Source organism: Carassius gibelio, chromosome A1 (assembly GCF_023724105.1).
Source record: "Carassius gibelio isolate Cgi1373 ecotype wild population from Czech Republic chromosome A1, carGib1.2-hapl.c, whole genome shotgun sequence".
Lineage (NCBI taxonomy): Eukaryota > Metazoa > Chordata > Actinopteri > Cypriniformes > Cyprinidae > Carassius > Carassius gibelio.
Window position 1 is genome coordinate 33392064 of NC_068371.1, and position 14215 is coordinate 33406278.

The 14215-nt window shown below is 46.1% G+C and overlaps 2 protein-coding genes across 6 annotated transcripts in view; both read left to right on the forward strand.

The window, feature by feature from the left end:
* LOC128020811 (NACHT, LRR and PYD domains-containing protein 3) overlaps positions 1 to 14215 on the forward strand; it is a 638518-nt gene that overhangs the window by 179527 nt on the left and 444776 nt on the right. The window lies entirely within an intron of this gene.
* LOC128020587 (NACHT, LRR and PYD domains-containing protein 12) overlaps positions 1 to 14215 on the forward strand; it is a 137751-nt gene that overhangs the window by 51427 nt on the left and 72109 nt on the right. Inside the window, exons 7-9 of one of the 4 annotated variants that reach the window (XM_052607455.1) lie at positions 213 to 386; positions 10951 to 11124; positions 11214 to 11387. The exons of 1 other annotated variant lie outside the window; for it this stretch is intronic. In XM_052607455.1, coding sequence (XP_052463415.1) covers positions 213 to 386; positions 10951 to 11124; positions 11214 to 11387 — 522 coding nt within the window. The remainder of the gene's footprint in view (positions 1 to 212; positions 387 to 10950; positions 11125 to 11213; positions 11388 to 14215) is intronic. 2 more of the 4 variants (XM_052607239.1, XM_052607293.1) reach the window with 2 other exon arrangements.

Here is a 14215-nt window from a genome sequence, read left to right on the forward strand (position 1 = left end):
TGATCTGTGTGTGTGTGTCTGTAGATGATCTGATGGTGTGTGTTTGTAGATGATCTGACTGTGTGTGTCTAGATGATCTGATTGTGTGTGTCTAGATGATCTGATTGTGTGTGTCTAGATTATCTGACTGTGTGTGTGTGTGTCTGTAGATGATCTAATGGTTTGTGTCTGTTGATGATCTGTCTGTTGGTTTGTGTTCTTGTCTCTTTCAGTCTTGCTGTCTGTAATCTCACTGCTCAGTGTAGTGAGAGTTTGTCATCAGCTCTACAATCCTCAAACTGTGTCCTGAGAGAGCTGGATCTGAGGAACAATGACCTGCTGGACTCTGGTGTAAAGTTTATTTCTGATGGACTGAAGAGTCCAAACAGTCAGCTGCAGATACTGAGGTATTAAGAACATATAAGAGATAATTTACAGTCAACTGATCACAATGTGTGTGTGTGTGTGTGTGTGTGTGTAACCCTTTTCACCATAGGCTAATGATGAGGCAAGTACGTTATACAGCAACGTATACAGTATTGAACCCTCTTAACCCTAATGCTTGGTAAAATGGTGAAAGAGACATTCCATTGTATAATAACCCTGTCTAAAAACCAGGCGGCAAGGAAGTCAACTGGAAGTTGAAGTCGGCCGCGTGCCGCCATCTTGTAGCAGAACTTCACTTGCGTTAGCATCCCATTGACTCCCATTCATTTTGGCGTCACTTTGACAGCTAATAACTTTACATCTGAGGCGTTTAAAGACTCCATTTGTCCATTATTTATTTCTAAAGATACACGACAATGTATAAAGTGCTCCATTACCTTCTATGTTACATTAAGGCCCCGACGAAACAGGTTTTGTAAAAATAGGCTAACGATTGCGTCATAACCACTCGACTCTCTGTCGCTCAGTAGAGAAATTACCGTACAGACAGGAGGAGAAGCTCGCAGGCAATTAACTTAATATGGCATACTGGCGTTACATTTTAAAATACTATACAAAATAATTAATCAGAATACTTACTCCTGCTCACTCACGCCAAAGAACTCCCTGCTCAAGCTCGCAGTCCCTGCAAGATTAACGATGGCAGTTTGCACGCACAGCTACTAGAAGATTTACATCTGTCAGACAGGTTGCTGACGTCATCAAGCTTAGTTTGAGTCTGCGCGTTAGAAATGGAAGTGCTAAAAATAGCTAAAAATGGGCTTCACTTGTCTCAATTGAGTTCCAATGGGGTCGCTGTGTCCATTTCTTTTACTGTCTATGCTAAAACCACTATGATTCTGTCACGCTGTCTAGTCTCTGTTTCTCTGGGTGTCCACTAGTGGGCTCACTTCCCCTTAGGCACTTCACCGTAGGCACTAGAATTCCTCTAGTCTGGTCTTGTCTTCACAGTAATTGCACTCCTGTTAAATGCACCAGGTGTAGTCACTTTATTGTCATTAGCCTCTCTATAAATACCAGTCTTTCGCTGTTGTTTGTATGGAGTCCTTGCCTTTCGTATGTTCAGCCTTCTCGTCTTCCGAGATTCCTTCTTGTCTTCTCGTCCTCCTAGTTCCCGTTCCTTTCCCTTTCCAGTTCCCTCTTTTGTCTATTTGTTCATTTGTTTTTGGACTGATTTTTGGTTTGACCTTTGGATTGTTGTTTGACCACGATTTGGATTTTCCCTTTAAATAAATACCTGCTATTGGATCTCTCGCTCTCCCTGTGTCTCTCTGGGCAATGATCGTCAAAGAAGGACTCCATCTACGAGATCCAGCGGTATTTCTGTTCAAATTTCCTCCCCAGCCACCGAGCGGGAGAGGAATGGTTTTGAGGGTACCCGCCTGGTTGTGTTCCGTGGGACCAGGGGAGGTCGCGCAAGAAGTGAGTGGTCGAGAGGAGGTCCGACATCGTTCTCCACTGTGGCCCCCCGTCGATCCTGGGCCGCCAACCCAGCGCCGCTGCACAGGATGGCCGCCAACCCAGCGCCACGAGGCAAGATGGCCGCCAGCCCAGCGCCACAGCACAAGATGGCCGCCGGCCCAGCAACACTGCCCAGGATGGCCACAGGTCCAGCGACACTGCACAAGAGGGCCGTCAACCCAGCGCCACGAGTCAAGATGGACGCCAGCACAGTGCCACAGCACAAAGTGGTCACCAGTCCAGCGCCACGGTGCAAGATGGCCGCCAGCTCAGTGCCAACGCCCAAGATGGACGCTGAAACGTTTTTGGATTATTTTTCCATGCTGTCAAAGATCCTAGAGATGCCCAGGAGTGTTCACGTCACGTCTGCCGATCCAGAGACTGTTCACGTCACGCCTGTTGAACCAGCACCAAAGTACAAGATGGGCACTACAGTGGGCTTTCCTGAGTTGAGTCAGGTTCCCGTTGACTCTCCAGAGTTGAGTCAGGTTCCGGTTGACCTTCCAGAGTTGAGTCATATTCCCGTTGACCCTCCAGAGTTGAGTCATATTCCCGTTGACCCTCCAGAGTTGAGTCAGGTTCCAGTTGACCCTCCAGAGTTGAGTCAGGTTCCAGTTGACTATCCAGAGTCGAGGCAGGTTCCTGTTGACCCTCCAGAGTCGAGTCACGTTCCAGTTGATTCTCCAGAATCAAGTCAGATTCCTGTTGACCTTCCAGAGTCGAGTCAGGTGCTCATGGACCCTCCAGAGTCAGGGTTAGTCACCGTTGACCTTCCAGAGTCAAGGTTAGTCACCGTCGACCTTCCAGAGTCAGGGTTAGTCACCGTTGACCTTCCAGAGTCAGGGCTAGTTCCTGTTGACTTTCCAGAGTCGAGTCAGATTCCAGTTGAATTTCCAGAGTTGCGTCAGGTTCCGGTTGATCCTCCAGAGTCGAGTCGGGTGCTCGTGGACCCTCCAGAGTTGAGTCAGGTGCCGGTTGATCCTCCAGAGTCGAGTCGGGTGCTCGTGGACCCTCCAGAGTTGAGTCAGGTGCTCGTGGACCCTCCAGAGTCAAGGTTAGTCACCATTGACCTTACAGAGTCAGGGTTAGTCACCTTTGACCTTCCAGAATCAGGGCTAGTCACCGTTGACCTTCCAGAGTCAGGACTAGTCACCATTGACCTTCCAGAGTCAGGGCTAGTTACCGTGGACCTTCCAGAGTCAGGGCTAGTTACTGTGGACCTTCCAGAGTCAGGGCTAGTCACCGTTGATCTTCAAGGACAGAGTCAAGTCACTTGTGATCTTCAAGGACAGAGTCAAGTCACTGGTGATCTTCAAGGACAGAGTCAAGTCACCGGGGTTCTTCATGGGAGAATTCAAGTCACCAGTGATCTTCATGAACAAAGGCAAGTCACCACGGATCTTCATGAACAAGGACAAGTCACCATTGATCTTCATGAACAAATACAAGTCACCAATGATCTTCATGAACAAATGCAAGTCACCAATAATCTTCATGAGCAGAGTCAAGTCAGCACCGATCTTCTGGAATCCAGTATAAACACCATGGGATTACCAGAGTCTAGTCACTTCTCTGTGGAACTTACCAGAGCCTCTCCACGTCTCTGATGAACTACCAGAACCATTCCACGTCTCTGCTGAACTACCAGAGTCTCTCCTCGCCTCTGCGGAACTTCCAGAGACTCGTCATGTCTCAGTCGAACTCTCTGAGCACCCGACTGTTCCTGTTGAGGCCACGGAGGCTACTCTTAACATGTTCATGTTCCTGGTGTAGAATGAAAAACCCGGATCCTACCGCGATTGTAACTTTCTCTCTCGTCAGACGAACTCCGTTTGCAAGCAGCACAGTGAGGGTTAATCAACGTTATCCATCCAGCATTGACAGCCAAACGGTCCCCAATGAAGAAAATATATGCGTCAGCCAGCAAATCTTTTATCGTTGTTGCCTTGTCTCGTCCAGCAGGCAAACGATGTGTATGTGGTCACTTTATGCGGTTTACTGCAAAACGTCTCAGGTTACTATCGTAACTTCGGTTCCCTGAGAGGCGGGAATGAGACATTACGTCAGCTAAGACGTATATGGGGGAACTCCTCCCTTCTCCACTTTCGCTGAAATCTTATTGGCTAACGCCAGCTGGGGACAGCTGGCTAATTGACGCGAAGCATGCAAATACTGACAGGTCAGCAGGCAGTATAAAATGCATGGGCGTGGAAATTACGTCAGAATCACGACTGAAAGCTAGCACAGCTGATCGAACAGCGACCACGCCGGCTAACGTAATGTCTCGTTTCTGCCTCTCAGGAACCGAGGTTACAATAGTAACCGGAGACATTCCCTCTCGAGGCGTTAACTCAACATTATGTCTGCTAAGATGTATATGGGAACTGTATAAAATCCCGCCGTGAGAGCAGTGAAGATGAGCCCTGAACGGAGTCAATCACCCCCACACATAAGCAGGACAGTTCTAGCCAATGGCCGTGTCACTAAGAGTGCTTGCATCTGATAGGCGGAACTAGACCAATGAGACATCTGCTCCGACCCTAACAAAATTTGCATAACTTCAAGCAATAAATTGAAGTCTGCACTAACCATGGCAGACACAACGCAATAAGCACTCAAGCATGAGAGTTAAACAGAGTCGACGGCGTTTGCAGTGACTATTGCATAAACCATATAAACCATAACACAGAGTTAGCAGCCATGGTAACTACTGTATAGCTGGTTATAACAGAATGAATAAAACTTAACTCACCGAAAGTACATGTGATGCTACAGAGGGTGCATCCAGCTTGTAAAACCTGGCGATTGTGTTCTGGGAAGACCAGCCAGCAGCAAAACATAGATACTGGATAGACATACCTCTAGACTAGGCCCATCAGGAAGCATGTATATTGTCCTCGCAGAATGAGCTCTGATGTTGAGGGGATAATCTTTCCCCTGGCATTCGATAGCGTCCACGATCCAGTGAGAAAGTCTCTGTTTAGAAACAGCACGTCCCTTTTTACATCCACCAAGCACACGAACAGCTGGTCCGACTGACGAAAGACGTCCGAGCAATCCATATACATCCGTAAAACCCTAACAGGGTCCCTGCTCTCTGAGCATCAGCGCCACGCGTGGCTGACAGCTCAACAGATAAGGCGGGCAGGGAAACAAAATGGTGTATTGAGTGTTTTTACTTCGGAACGAAACCCGGTCTCGGCCGGAGAGTGACATTACAGTTGCCAGGTCCGAAACCGATGCAATATCATTCACCAAAAACTCATGAAAGTCTCCAAGGCGCTTCGCTGAGGCGAGAGCAAGAAGCAAAGCAGACTTCAGGGAAGCTCCTTAACCGCAATCGAAGCTAAGGGCTCGAACGGTAGTAAGAGATAGAGCCCTCAAAACTAGAGCTAAATCCCACGGCGGCACGGAGGGCGGCCATGAAGTACACAATCTCCTTGCTCCCCTGAGAAAACTGATTACCAGAGCGTGTTTACCGATCGTTTGCCCGTCAACCGGGGAACGAAAAGCGGCAATAGCGGTCACATACACCTTCAGCGTGGATGGTTTCAAACTCCCGCTATCCATACTGTGCTGTAGAAAGCGCAAAACATCCGACAAGGAACAGGTCCCGGGTCAATATAAATGATTATGCGTGTAGCAGCGACTGTTTGATGGTGCTCGCGTCTCTATAAGTGTGTTCAACACTTGTAAGTGCAGAGCGTCCCACTTATTGGGGTCCCCGCAGTGGCCACACATGAAGGTTCCACAGCTCGGGGATGGGGTGCCAAATTGTGTCGTTCGCCTGAGACAGCAGATCCTGCCTGAGGGGGATTCGCCATGGGGGAGCTATCACTAACTCTCTCAGGTCTGCGAACCAGGGCTGATTCGGCCAGTTCGGGGCCACGAGTATAACTGACGCTCTCTCGTCCCTGATTTTGCAAAACACAGGCAGAATCTTCACCGGAGGGAACGTGTAAGCCTGGCTTCCAGCCAACGCGATGTCAGAGCATCTCCCGGCAGGGGGGAGTGAGATAGCGAGAAGAACGTCTTACAGTGTGTGTTCTCGCTCGTGGCAAACAAATCCACTTCCTCCCTCCCAAATCATTAGATCTGATCCTGGGTGAAGCCTCCATCTCCTTGAGGAATCCCGTTCCTCGAAAGCATGCTCACTCCACGGTTCAAAGTACTGGGGATGTGCGACGTTCTTATGGAGATTAAGTGTCGGTCCGCCCACAAAAGTAGACTCGCTGCCTGTTTGAATAGAGCTCTGGAGCACACGCCGTCCTGGCGATTTATGTACGAGACCACAGACGTGTTGTCGGTTTGAATCAGTACATGTTGCCACTCCAATTTCAACCGACAGGCTTGCAGGGCTAAGGACACCGCTTCCAATTCCAAACGGTTTATGTGCCACCTTCTCTGTGACTCCGACTAGGGCTGGGCGATATATCGAACGATATGATCATGCGCATCTAATCAGTAAAGCTGCTTCCGTGATCACCGCTAAAATCTCCATCACCTGCTTATAATTGGAGTGGCATTTAATAGACAGAGCCGTAGATCGCTGACAAGCCACGCCATATCGCGTTCATTACCGCAGGCGATAATGAACGCGATATGGCGTGGCTTGTCAGCGATCTACGGCTCCGTCTATCAGAGGTGGGACTTTCAAGTCACAAGCAAGTCTTCAAGTCATATTCAAGTCCTCAAAGGGTTAAAGCTAAAGAGATAATTAAGTGACTAATTAAATGATGATTGTGCATTAGTGATGAACATCTGCTGTTAACAATCAACATCACTGAAGTAAAGAGAAACACAAGAACTACAACTGAATTTAGCCACAGCCTTCAACTGAAAAAAAAGTAAAAGAAAAGAAAACACTATGCCACCATAATTGTGGTCAAGGTTTGCTTTAAGTAGTGTCTTGACCCTTTTACTAATTCAAACCAATTTGATTCAAAACAATTGCAATATTGTTTTCGCAACAAACATGTATGCATTGTTGAGTCGAACCTTGCAGTAACAGATGATCTTATGCTTTTTTCTGCTTATAACTCATGATGACTGAACATAATGAAATTGTGTTTATCTTTGGATAGTAGACTGGCACTCAGCTATTACTGAACTGAAGTAAAAATAATCACTATGCTTCAATATTGAAAAACACAAAAGGAGACAATCAGTTCAGGTTTTTAGACAAACACACTTATCACACGATCCTCAACAGTGGTGACAATTTTTCATACTGCAGTGCATGACGGGAGTTTTTACCCAGCATGCAACATTTTGTTGATTGTCACCACTGTTGAGAGTCATATGCTGGTTCTTGATGTCTGTGTGTGTCTACAGAGTATAGTTTTTCAAATTTTGTATGCACTTAGTAGATTTAAAATTCACTTACTTTAATTTTTTTTCCATAGTGTAGTTTTACTGGGTTGATTATGCTAAACTTAAATAGAGCTAATGTCAATTTGATTGTAATCTGACCACCTATCACATACAGATTAATTTCTTCTCTCTGCTTTACAGCACCTCATGCAATGCTACATAAAGAGATCTAACATGACAGTCAAGGGTCAAGAGCCCCACTAAAGCAAACGCTGATCTCCATTATGGTTGCATCACTTTAACCAATAAAACATCAACATCTGATCCTCTGTAATTCTCAAGAACAGCAGGTGTTCATCATTAATGCACAATCATCATTTAATTAGTCACTTAATTATGTCATTAACTTTAACCCTTTGAGGACTTGGGATATGACTTGAAGACTTGCTTGTGAATTGAAAGTCCCAGATATGGTAAAAGCAGAATGTCAGTCAACAATCCAAAGAAGACTATCTCGTCCAAATCAACATGAGATAAAAGCAGAAAACGCATAAGATCATCTGTCACTACAAGGTTTGATTCAGCAATGCATACATGTTTGTTGCTAAAACAATATTGCAATTGTTTTAAATCAAATTGCTTTGAATTAGTAAAAGGGTCAAGAGACTACCTAAAGCAAACCCTGACCACAATTATGGTGACATAGTGTTTTTTTTTTTTTTTTCAGTTGAAGGCTGTGGCTAAATTCAGTTGTAGTTCTTGTGTTTCTCTTTACTTCAGTGATGTTGATTGTTAACAGCAGAAGTTCATCATTAATGCACAATCATCATTTAATTAGTCACTTAATTATCTCATTAACGTTAACCCTTTGAGGATTTGGATATGACTTGAAGACTTGCTTGTGACTTGAAAGTCCCACCTCTGCTGTCTATTAAATGCCACTCCAATTATAAGCAGGTGATGGAGATTTTAGCGGTGATCACGGACGCATCTTTACTGATTAGATGCGCATGATCATATCGTTAGATATATCGCCCAGCCCTAACTCCGACCACAGGCCATGTCATCATAGTGACATGGGGGAACATGATGTATGTGTTTTTGTGGTGTTGGCACTCTCGCTCCCTCGCAAGGCCATTATAATCATAGGTTGTGGCTCTGCACTGTTCAGAGACAGGGCGAGTGACACAGTGTTGAGTGTAAGAGGAAGTAAAGCTTTTTTGTTGATTGTATACATGCTTTTATTGTGGAACTCACACAAACAGCATTAAAACAGACATAGCAATCGTCGCCCAAAGGAACATGGGGGACATGATGCATCTGAACAGGTAGAGTGACACCGTGTTTATGTGGTGTTGGCACTCAAAGCGCCCTCGCGAGGCCATTATAATCATGGGTTGTGGCTCAGCGCTGCTATGAGACAGGGCGAGTGACACAGTGTTGAGTGTAAGAGAAAGAAAAAGCTCTTTTGTTGATTGTGTACATGCTTCTATTGTCGAACTCACACAAACAGCATTTAAACACACATAGCAATTGTCGCCTGAAGGAACATGGGGGACATGATGCATTTGAACATGGGGCTTGGGGGCGGGGCCTCCCATGCACTCACTCTTTCACTGCATCGGTCAGTCAGGGAGATGGCTCGGTTTCCGCCCCGTCCCGTCCACGTGCGTGAACGTGGCCTGCGTGGCAGAGTGGGTGCGCGCCGATTGGGGTGCAGCCCACAACTTCACCACAAGCTCTTGCATGCCTCAATGCCGTCTGGCAGCAGGTCAACTGGAGGAGCCACGAGTCCAGCTACCTTTCACAGGCTCGTCAGGTGCGTTGCAAGCGAGACCCAGCTCCGTGACGGCCTTTCCGAAGACCCTGACGAGCTCCTCCTGGAGGTCTGCAGGGCCCTCTTGGTCGGGGTGGCCCCACTGATAGGCCCAAACCTTTTCCGATGTCGAAAGCGACATGGAGTCGTTTTCCTCGCCAGTTCTGAAGAGGACGAAGTTCGCGGGGCGGAAGCTATCGTCCACCAAGCTGACATCAAACTCATCTTCGGGCGTGTGAGGGCCCACCAGCGGCTCGCTGGTGGCAGTGGGCCTCATTCCCACTGTTTTCCGAGCCACTCTGGCTCTGAGGGCGCGCACTGGCAACTCGGCACAGTGGGCGCACATGTGGTCCGTGTGAGGCTCCCAGGTAGGTCACACAGAACTGGTGAAGGTCCGAATCTAGCATTAGCAGCCATCGGATGGAGAGAGGAAAAACAGGGTGAGTAGTCCTCTATTGCAACTTCCACGATGACTTAGATAAGATTTCGAGCGTGAAGAAAAAGATTCTGACTTAATTTTCATAATTTCCTGCATTTTATACTGCCTGTTGACCTGTCAGTATTTGCATGCTTTGCGTCAATTGGCCAGCTGTCCCCAGCTGGCGTTAGCCAATAAGATTTCAGCAAAAGTGGAGAAGGGAGGAGTTCCCCCATATACGTCTTAGCTGACGTAATGTTGAGTTACCGCCTCGAGAGGGAACCATGAGCTAATTTAGCCAGAGAGGCTAACAGGCCTAAGCTCGCATCACAGACCAAAAACACACACCTCCGGTCGTGTTTCACTTTCCCTCAGTCGAAAAAATTCCTAAGCAGTGAGCGCAGTTTCTGATAAAACAAATTATAGTCCAATGTATAGTCCGTGTGAGGCTCCCAGGTAGGTCACGCAGAACTGGTGAAGGTCCGAATCTAGCATTAGCAGCCATCGGATGGAGAGAGGAAAAACAGGGTGAGTATTCCTCTATTGCAACTTCCACGATGACTTAGATAAGATTTCGAGCGTGAAGAAAAAGATTCTGACTTAATTTTCATAATTTCCTGCATTTTATACTGCCTGTTGACCTGTCAGTATTTGCATGCTTTGCGTCAATTGGCCAGCTGTCCCCAGCTGGCGTTAGCCAATAAGATTTCAGCAAAAGTGGAGAAGGGAGGAGTTCCCCCATATACGTCTTAGCTGACGTAATGTTGAGTTACCGCCTCGAGAGGGAACCATGAGCTAATTTAGCCAGAGAGGCTAACAGGCCTAAGCTCGCATCACAGACCAAAAACACACACCTCCGGTCGTGTTTCACTTTCCCTCAGTCGAAAAAATTCCTAAGCAGTGAGCGCGGTTTCTGATAAAACAAATTATAGTCCAATGTAAAGCGTTAAGCCCACAAACTCAGTGTTGATAGCAAATTAGCCCTCGTGCTCAGTTTGGTTTTTTTTTCCCTCCTGCTTCCCGTTTGCGTTCTCGTCTCTCGCCGGATTTCACATAGTTCAACAGGATACTTTATTAATCACAAAATTTCTAACATTAACAATTTTTTTTTAAGTGAGCTTTTCTTATGAAATAAACCATCCTAAAAAGATTTTAAAGAAAACACAACTCCGCTGTTAAATTACCAGACACATCTGAACAACACAGAAATAATTGAATGATAAATCTTCTTGCATATGCATTAAACACTTTATCAAACAAAATACAATAACCCACATATTTCAGAAATAAACTAAATAAACTGATATTGATCAGGTCATTACATGTAGATGATCTGACTGTACGTGTGTGTGTGTGTGTGTGTGTGTGTGTGTCTGTGTGTGTGTAGATTATCTGACTGGTGTGTGTGTGTGTGTGTCTGCAGATGATCTGACTGTGTGTGTGTGTGTGTGTGTGTGTGTGTGTGTGTGTGTCTGTAGATGATCTGACTGTTGGTGTGTGTTCTTATCTCTTTCAGTCTTGCTGGCTGTAATCTCACTGCTCAGTGTTGTGAGAGTTTGTCATCATCTCTACAATCCTCAAACTGTGTCCTGAGAGAGCTGGATCTGAGTAGCAATGACCTGCAGGACTCTTGTGTAAAGTTTATTTCTGATGGACTGAAGAGTCCAAACTGTCAGCTGCAGATACTGAGGTATTAAGAACATATAAGAGATAATTTGCAGAAAACTGATCACAATGTGTGTCTGTAGATGATCTGTCTCTGTCTGTGTGTGTCTGTAGGTTGTCTGGCTGTATGGTGACAGAGGAAGGCTGTGATTATTTGTCTTCAGCTCTGAGTTCAAACCCCTCACACCTGAGAGAGCTGGATCTGAGCTACAATCACCCAGAACAATCAGGAGTCCAGTTGCTCAAACACAAACTGCAGGATCCAAACTATGAACTGCAGATACTCAAGTATGTCAAACACTAATACTGACGTACTGAACATGTGTGTGAATGATGCAGATCTACATAAAATTATGTTTTATTAACAACATTTGGGAGGAGCTTGTTAAAATTAATCAACCAATTTAGCAAAGGTGGAGCTCGTTCTTATAATTAATTCAATTAACACGCTAATTAATATATATATACAGCCAGCTGACCTCTGTCCCGGTTGCTACAATATCTGAAATCCAACATATTCCCTTCTGATGATGAGTTTGGATCCCCATCACAAACCACTGGCCCCAAAGCTACTCCTTCTCCACCAGGTCCAGCCGATGAGACCCAAGCTTTTAACATGATGACTTTGCTTGCCCCGCCAGAAAGACATCCTTTTCACTCACCAGCGTCTTCTTTTGTCTCAGCCACAGCAACCAATCCTCCAATCAAAAAAGTGGAAATTTTGGGGCTGAGACGAGCACTGGTTAATGCACACATACAGTTTTCCCAGTTAATAACCAAAGCGCAGCCTTATTCTTTGTACGTCTCTTTGCAGTCAGCTAACCCTCCAAAACAGTCATTTGAGCCATCAGTTAGCCTGAGCCATGCTCAAGATTCCACTGCTGCAAAACCTCTTTCTCTTCCCTCCTCTGTTCAGTCTTTTCCTCCAGCTCTCTACACCTTTCCGTGGCCTGCAGCTCCTGTAACAGATGCTGGCGTGAGGCTGCCTCCATCAGCGGCTCAAGCCTATGCTCCTCCTCCATTCCCTTCTTCACCTCTCTCTGTGTTCCTCCCCAACCACAAGGAGTCGATCCATGTCTGACACTGCCTCCGCAAACTCTGGTTTCTCTCTCTCCCAATTCTGTTCTTCAATCCAAACCTCAGTTAACTCAATTAAGGGTGTGAAAACTTTTTGAATTTGAAGATCAGGATAAACTGAACTTATTTGGTCTGAACTTATGAACCGAACTTATGTTTTGTTTCCTCTTGTCACGGTGAGACAAATGGCATATGGAACTTATTCCCGCTGAAGCAGTGTTCCCGGTGGGACGCTTTGAGTGTAACCCCGTCCCCAGGTCTGTGTGTGCGTTTGTTGCCATGACAACCCCAAATGACGGATTGGCAACAGGTGTGGGGGATTTACTCGGAGAGTTTGGGTGAGGCCTCGTCAACATTGGAGAGGATAAAAAGCAAGAGAGAGAGGCGGTTGGTGTGGTTTTTCTCCCTTTTGAAAAGTCATTTTACTGGGTGGTAACTGTCACGATCGGTGTACAGGAAACACAGAGAGGGAACCAATTGCAGGTAAGTCATTTATTAGGGGATAATCCAAAGGGGTAAACAGTCCAGGCAGGGTCAAAACCAGAATATCCAAAACCAACATGAAAAAAAGACACGAAGACAAGGCAAGGGAAGGCAAGAATTGACGGACATTAATAATACTCAGACATTAAACAAGGACTCCGTAACACAGACTAAGACAGACAGGGTATAAATACACAGAAGGATAATGAGGGAACAGGAGACAGGTGGGGAACAATCAATTACACAACCAGGAGGAAGGTGACCAAATAAGGGAACAGGAAGTGATAAGGTGACAGACACCGTGAGAAAGGAGGACATCTAGTGTAACCCCAGGGAACACAACCAAGACACTGTGACAGTAACAGTGATTTGGAGGACTGTGAATGAAGAGGAGAGTGTTGCCTTGATGAGGGACTTGAGGACAACAGGAGGAGAGTGAAATACCCTTTTTGCATTGGAGAGGAGCTAAGTAACCGAGAACTGAGTCTCGTAACTGCACGCGTTCGACACTGAATTGGATGTGGTTTGGAGTGTTTGGATCACGATCATAAATATCACTGAGTGGATTCTATTGATTCATTACCGATCTCTTATCTCTCCCTCCATTATAAATGGTGATGTGAACTCTGCCGGTGTCTGTGAAGAAAAACATCCCAGAACATCCTTCAGGAGCATTGAGGATCGCGCCCCCCTTCCCCCCTCCCTCGGACAGAGACCCGAACGTGAGTGCTGGCTTTAAATTGCACTTCGTGAAGTGAGTTTGCAGTGCCTAAAATTGATGTTTTCCCCCACATTATATGCTTGAAGTGGAATTGTCGTGTGTGTGGAAGCTATATTCCTTTTTGCCATGCACTCTCCATTTATGTGTTATGCGGGCTGACTGTAAATAGTAAGAGTTCTGTGACATTGATCTGTTCCAACTGTCTGGACGTTGAGGAATTATCATCTGGGGTGTGAATTAACCCCTCTGTTGTGCTAATAGGAGAAGAGATGCTCTGTTGAAATATTTACTATCTTCCTCAGTAAAAGCCCTGTGCAACCTGTCGACTTTGAGTCTGCTGTATCCTTGCAACTCATCTGTAGGGTGAGAAGTTTTGCTCCTTCCAATGCATGTGAACTGTATACTTGCCTGAAACATCCATTCTGTCTGTCTCAGTAGAAATCCCTTGCAGACTGTCGACTTCGAGTTTGCTGCATCCTTGTAGCCCACCTGTGCTGAGAGAAGTGACTGTCCCTCTGTCACGAATCTGAGGCTGGCATGCTCTGTCTGGAATATCCACTCTGTCTGTGTCAGAAGAAGCCCAGTTCAGCCCGTTGACTTCGAGTCTGCTGTATCCCTGCCATTCATCTGGATTGTCAGAAGTGTTCGTTCCTTCCAACGCATGTGAACTGTATACTTTGTCTGAAGCATTCATCTTGTCTGTCTCAGCAGAAATCCCGCGCAGCCTGTCGACTTTGGGTTTGCCTAATTACTTACCGGCTTGCCGTATACCTGCCTAAGGCCCTGCTCCGGTGTTAGAAAGAAAGTAGAAGGGCCTGACTACATCTCTCCCAAG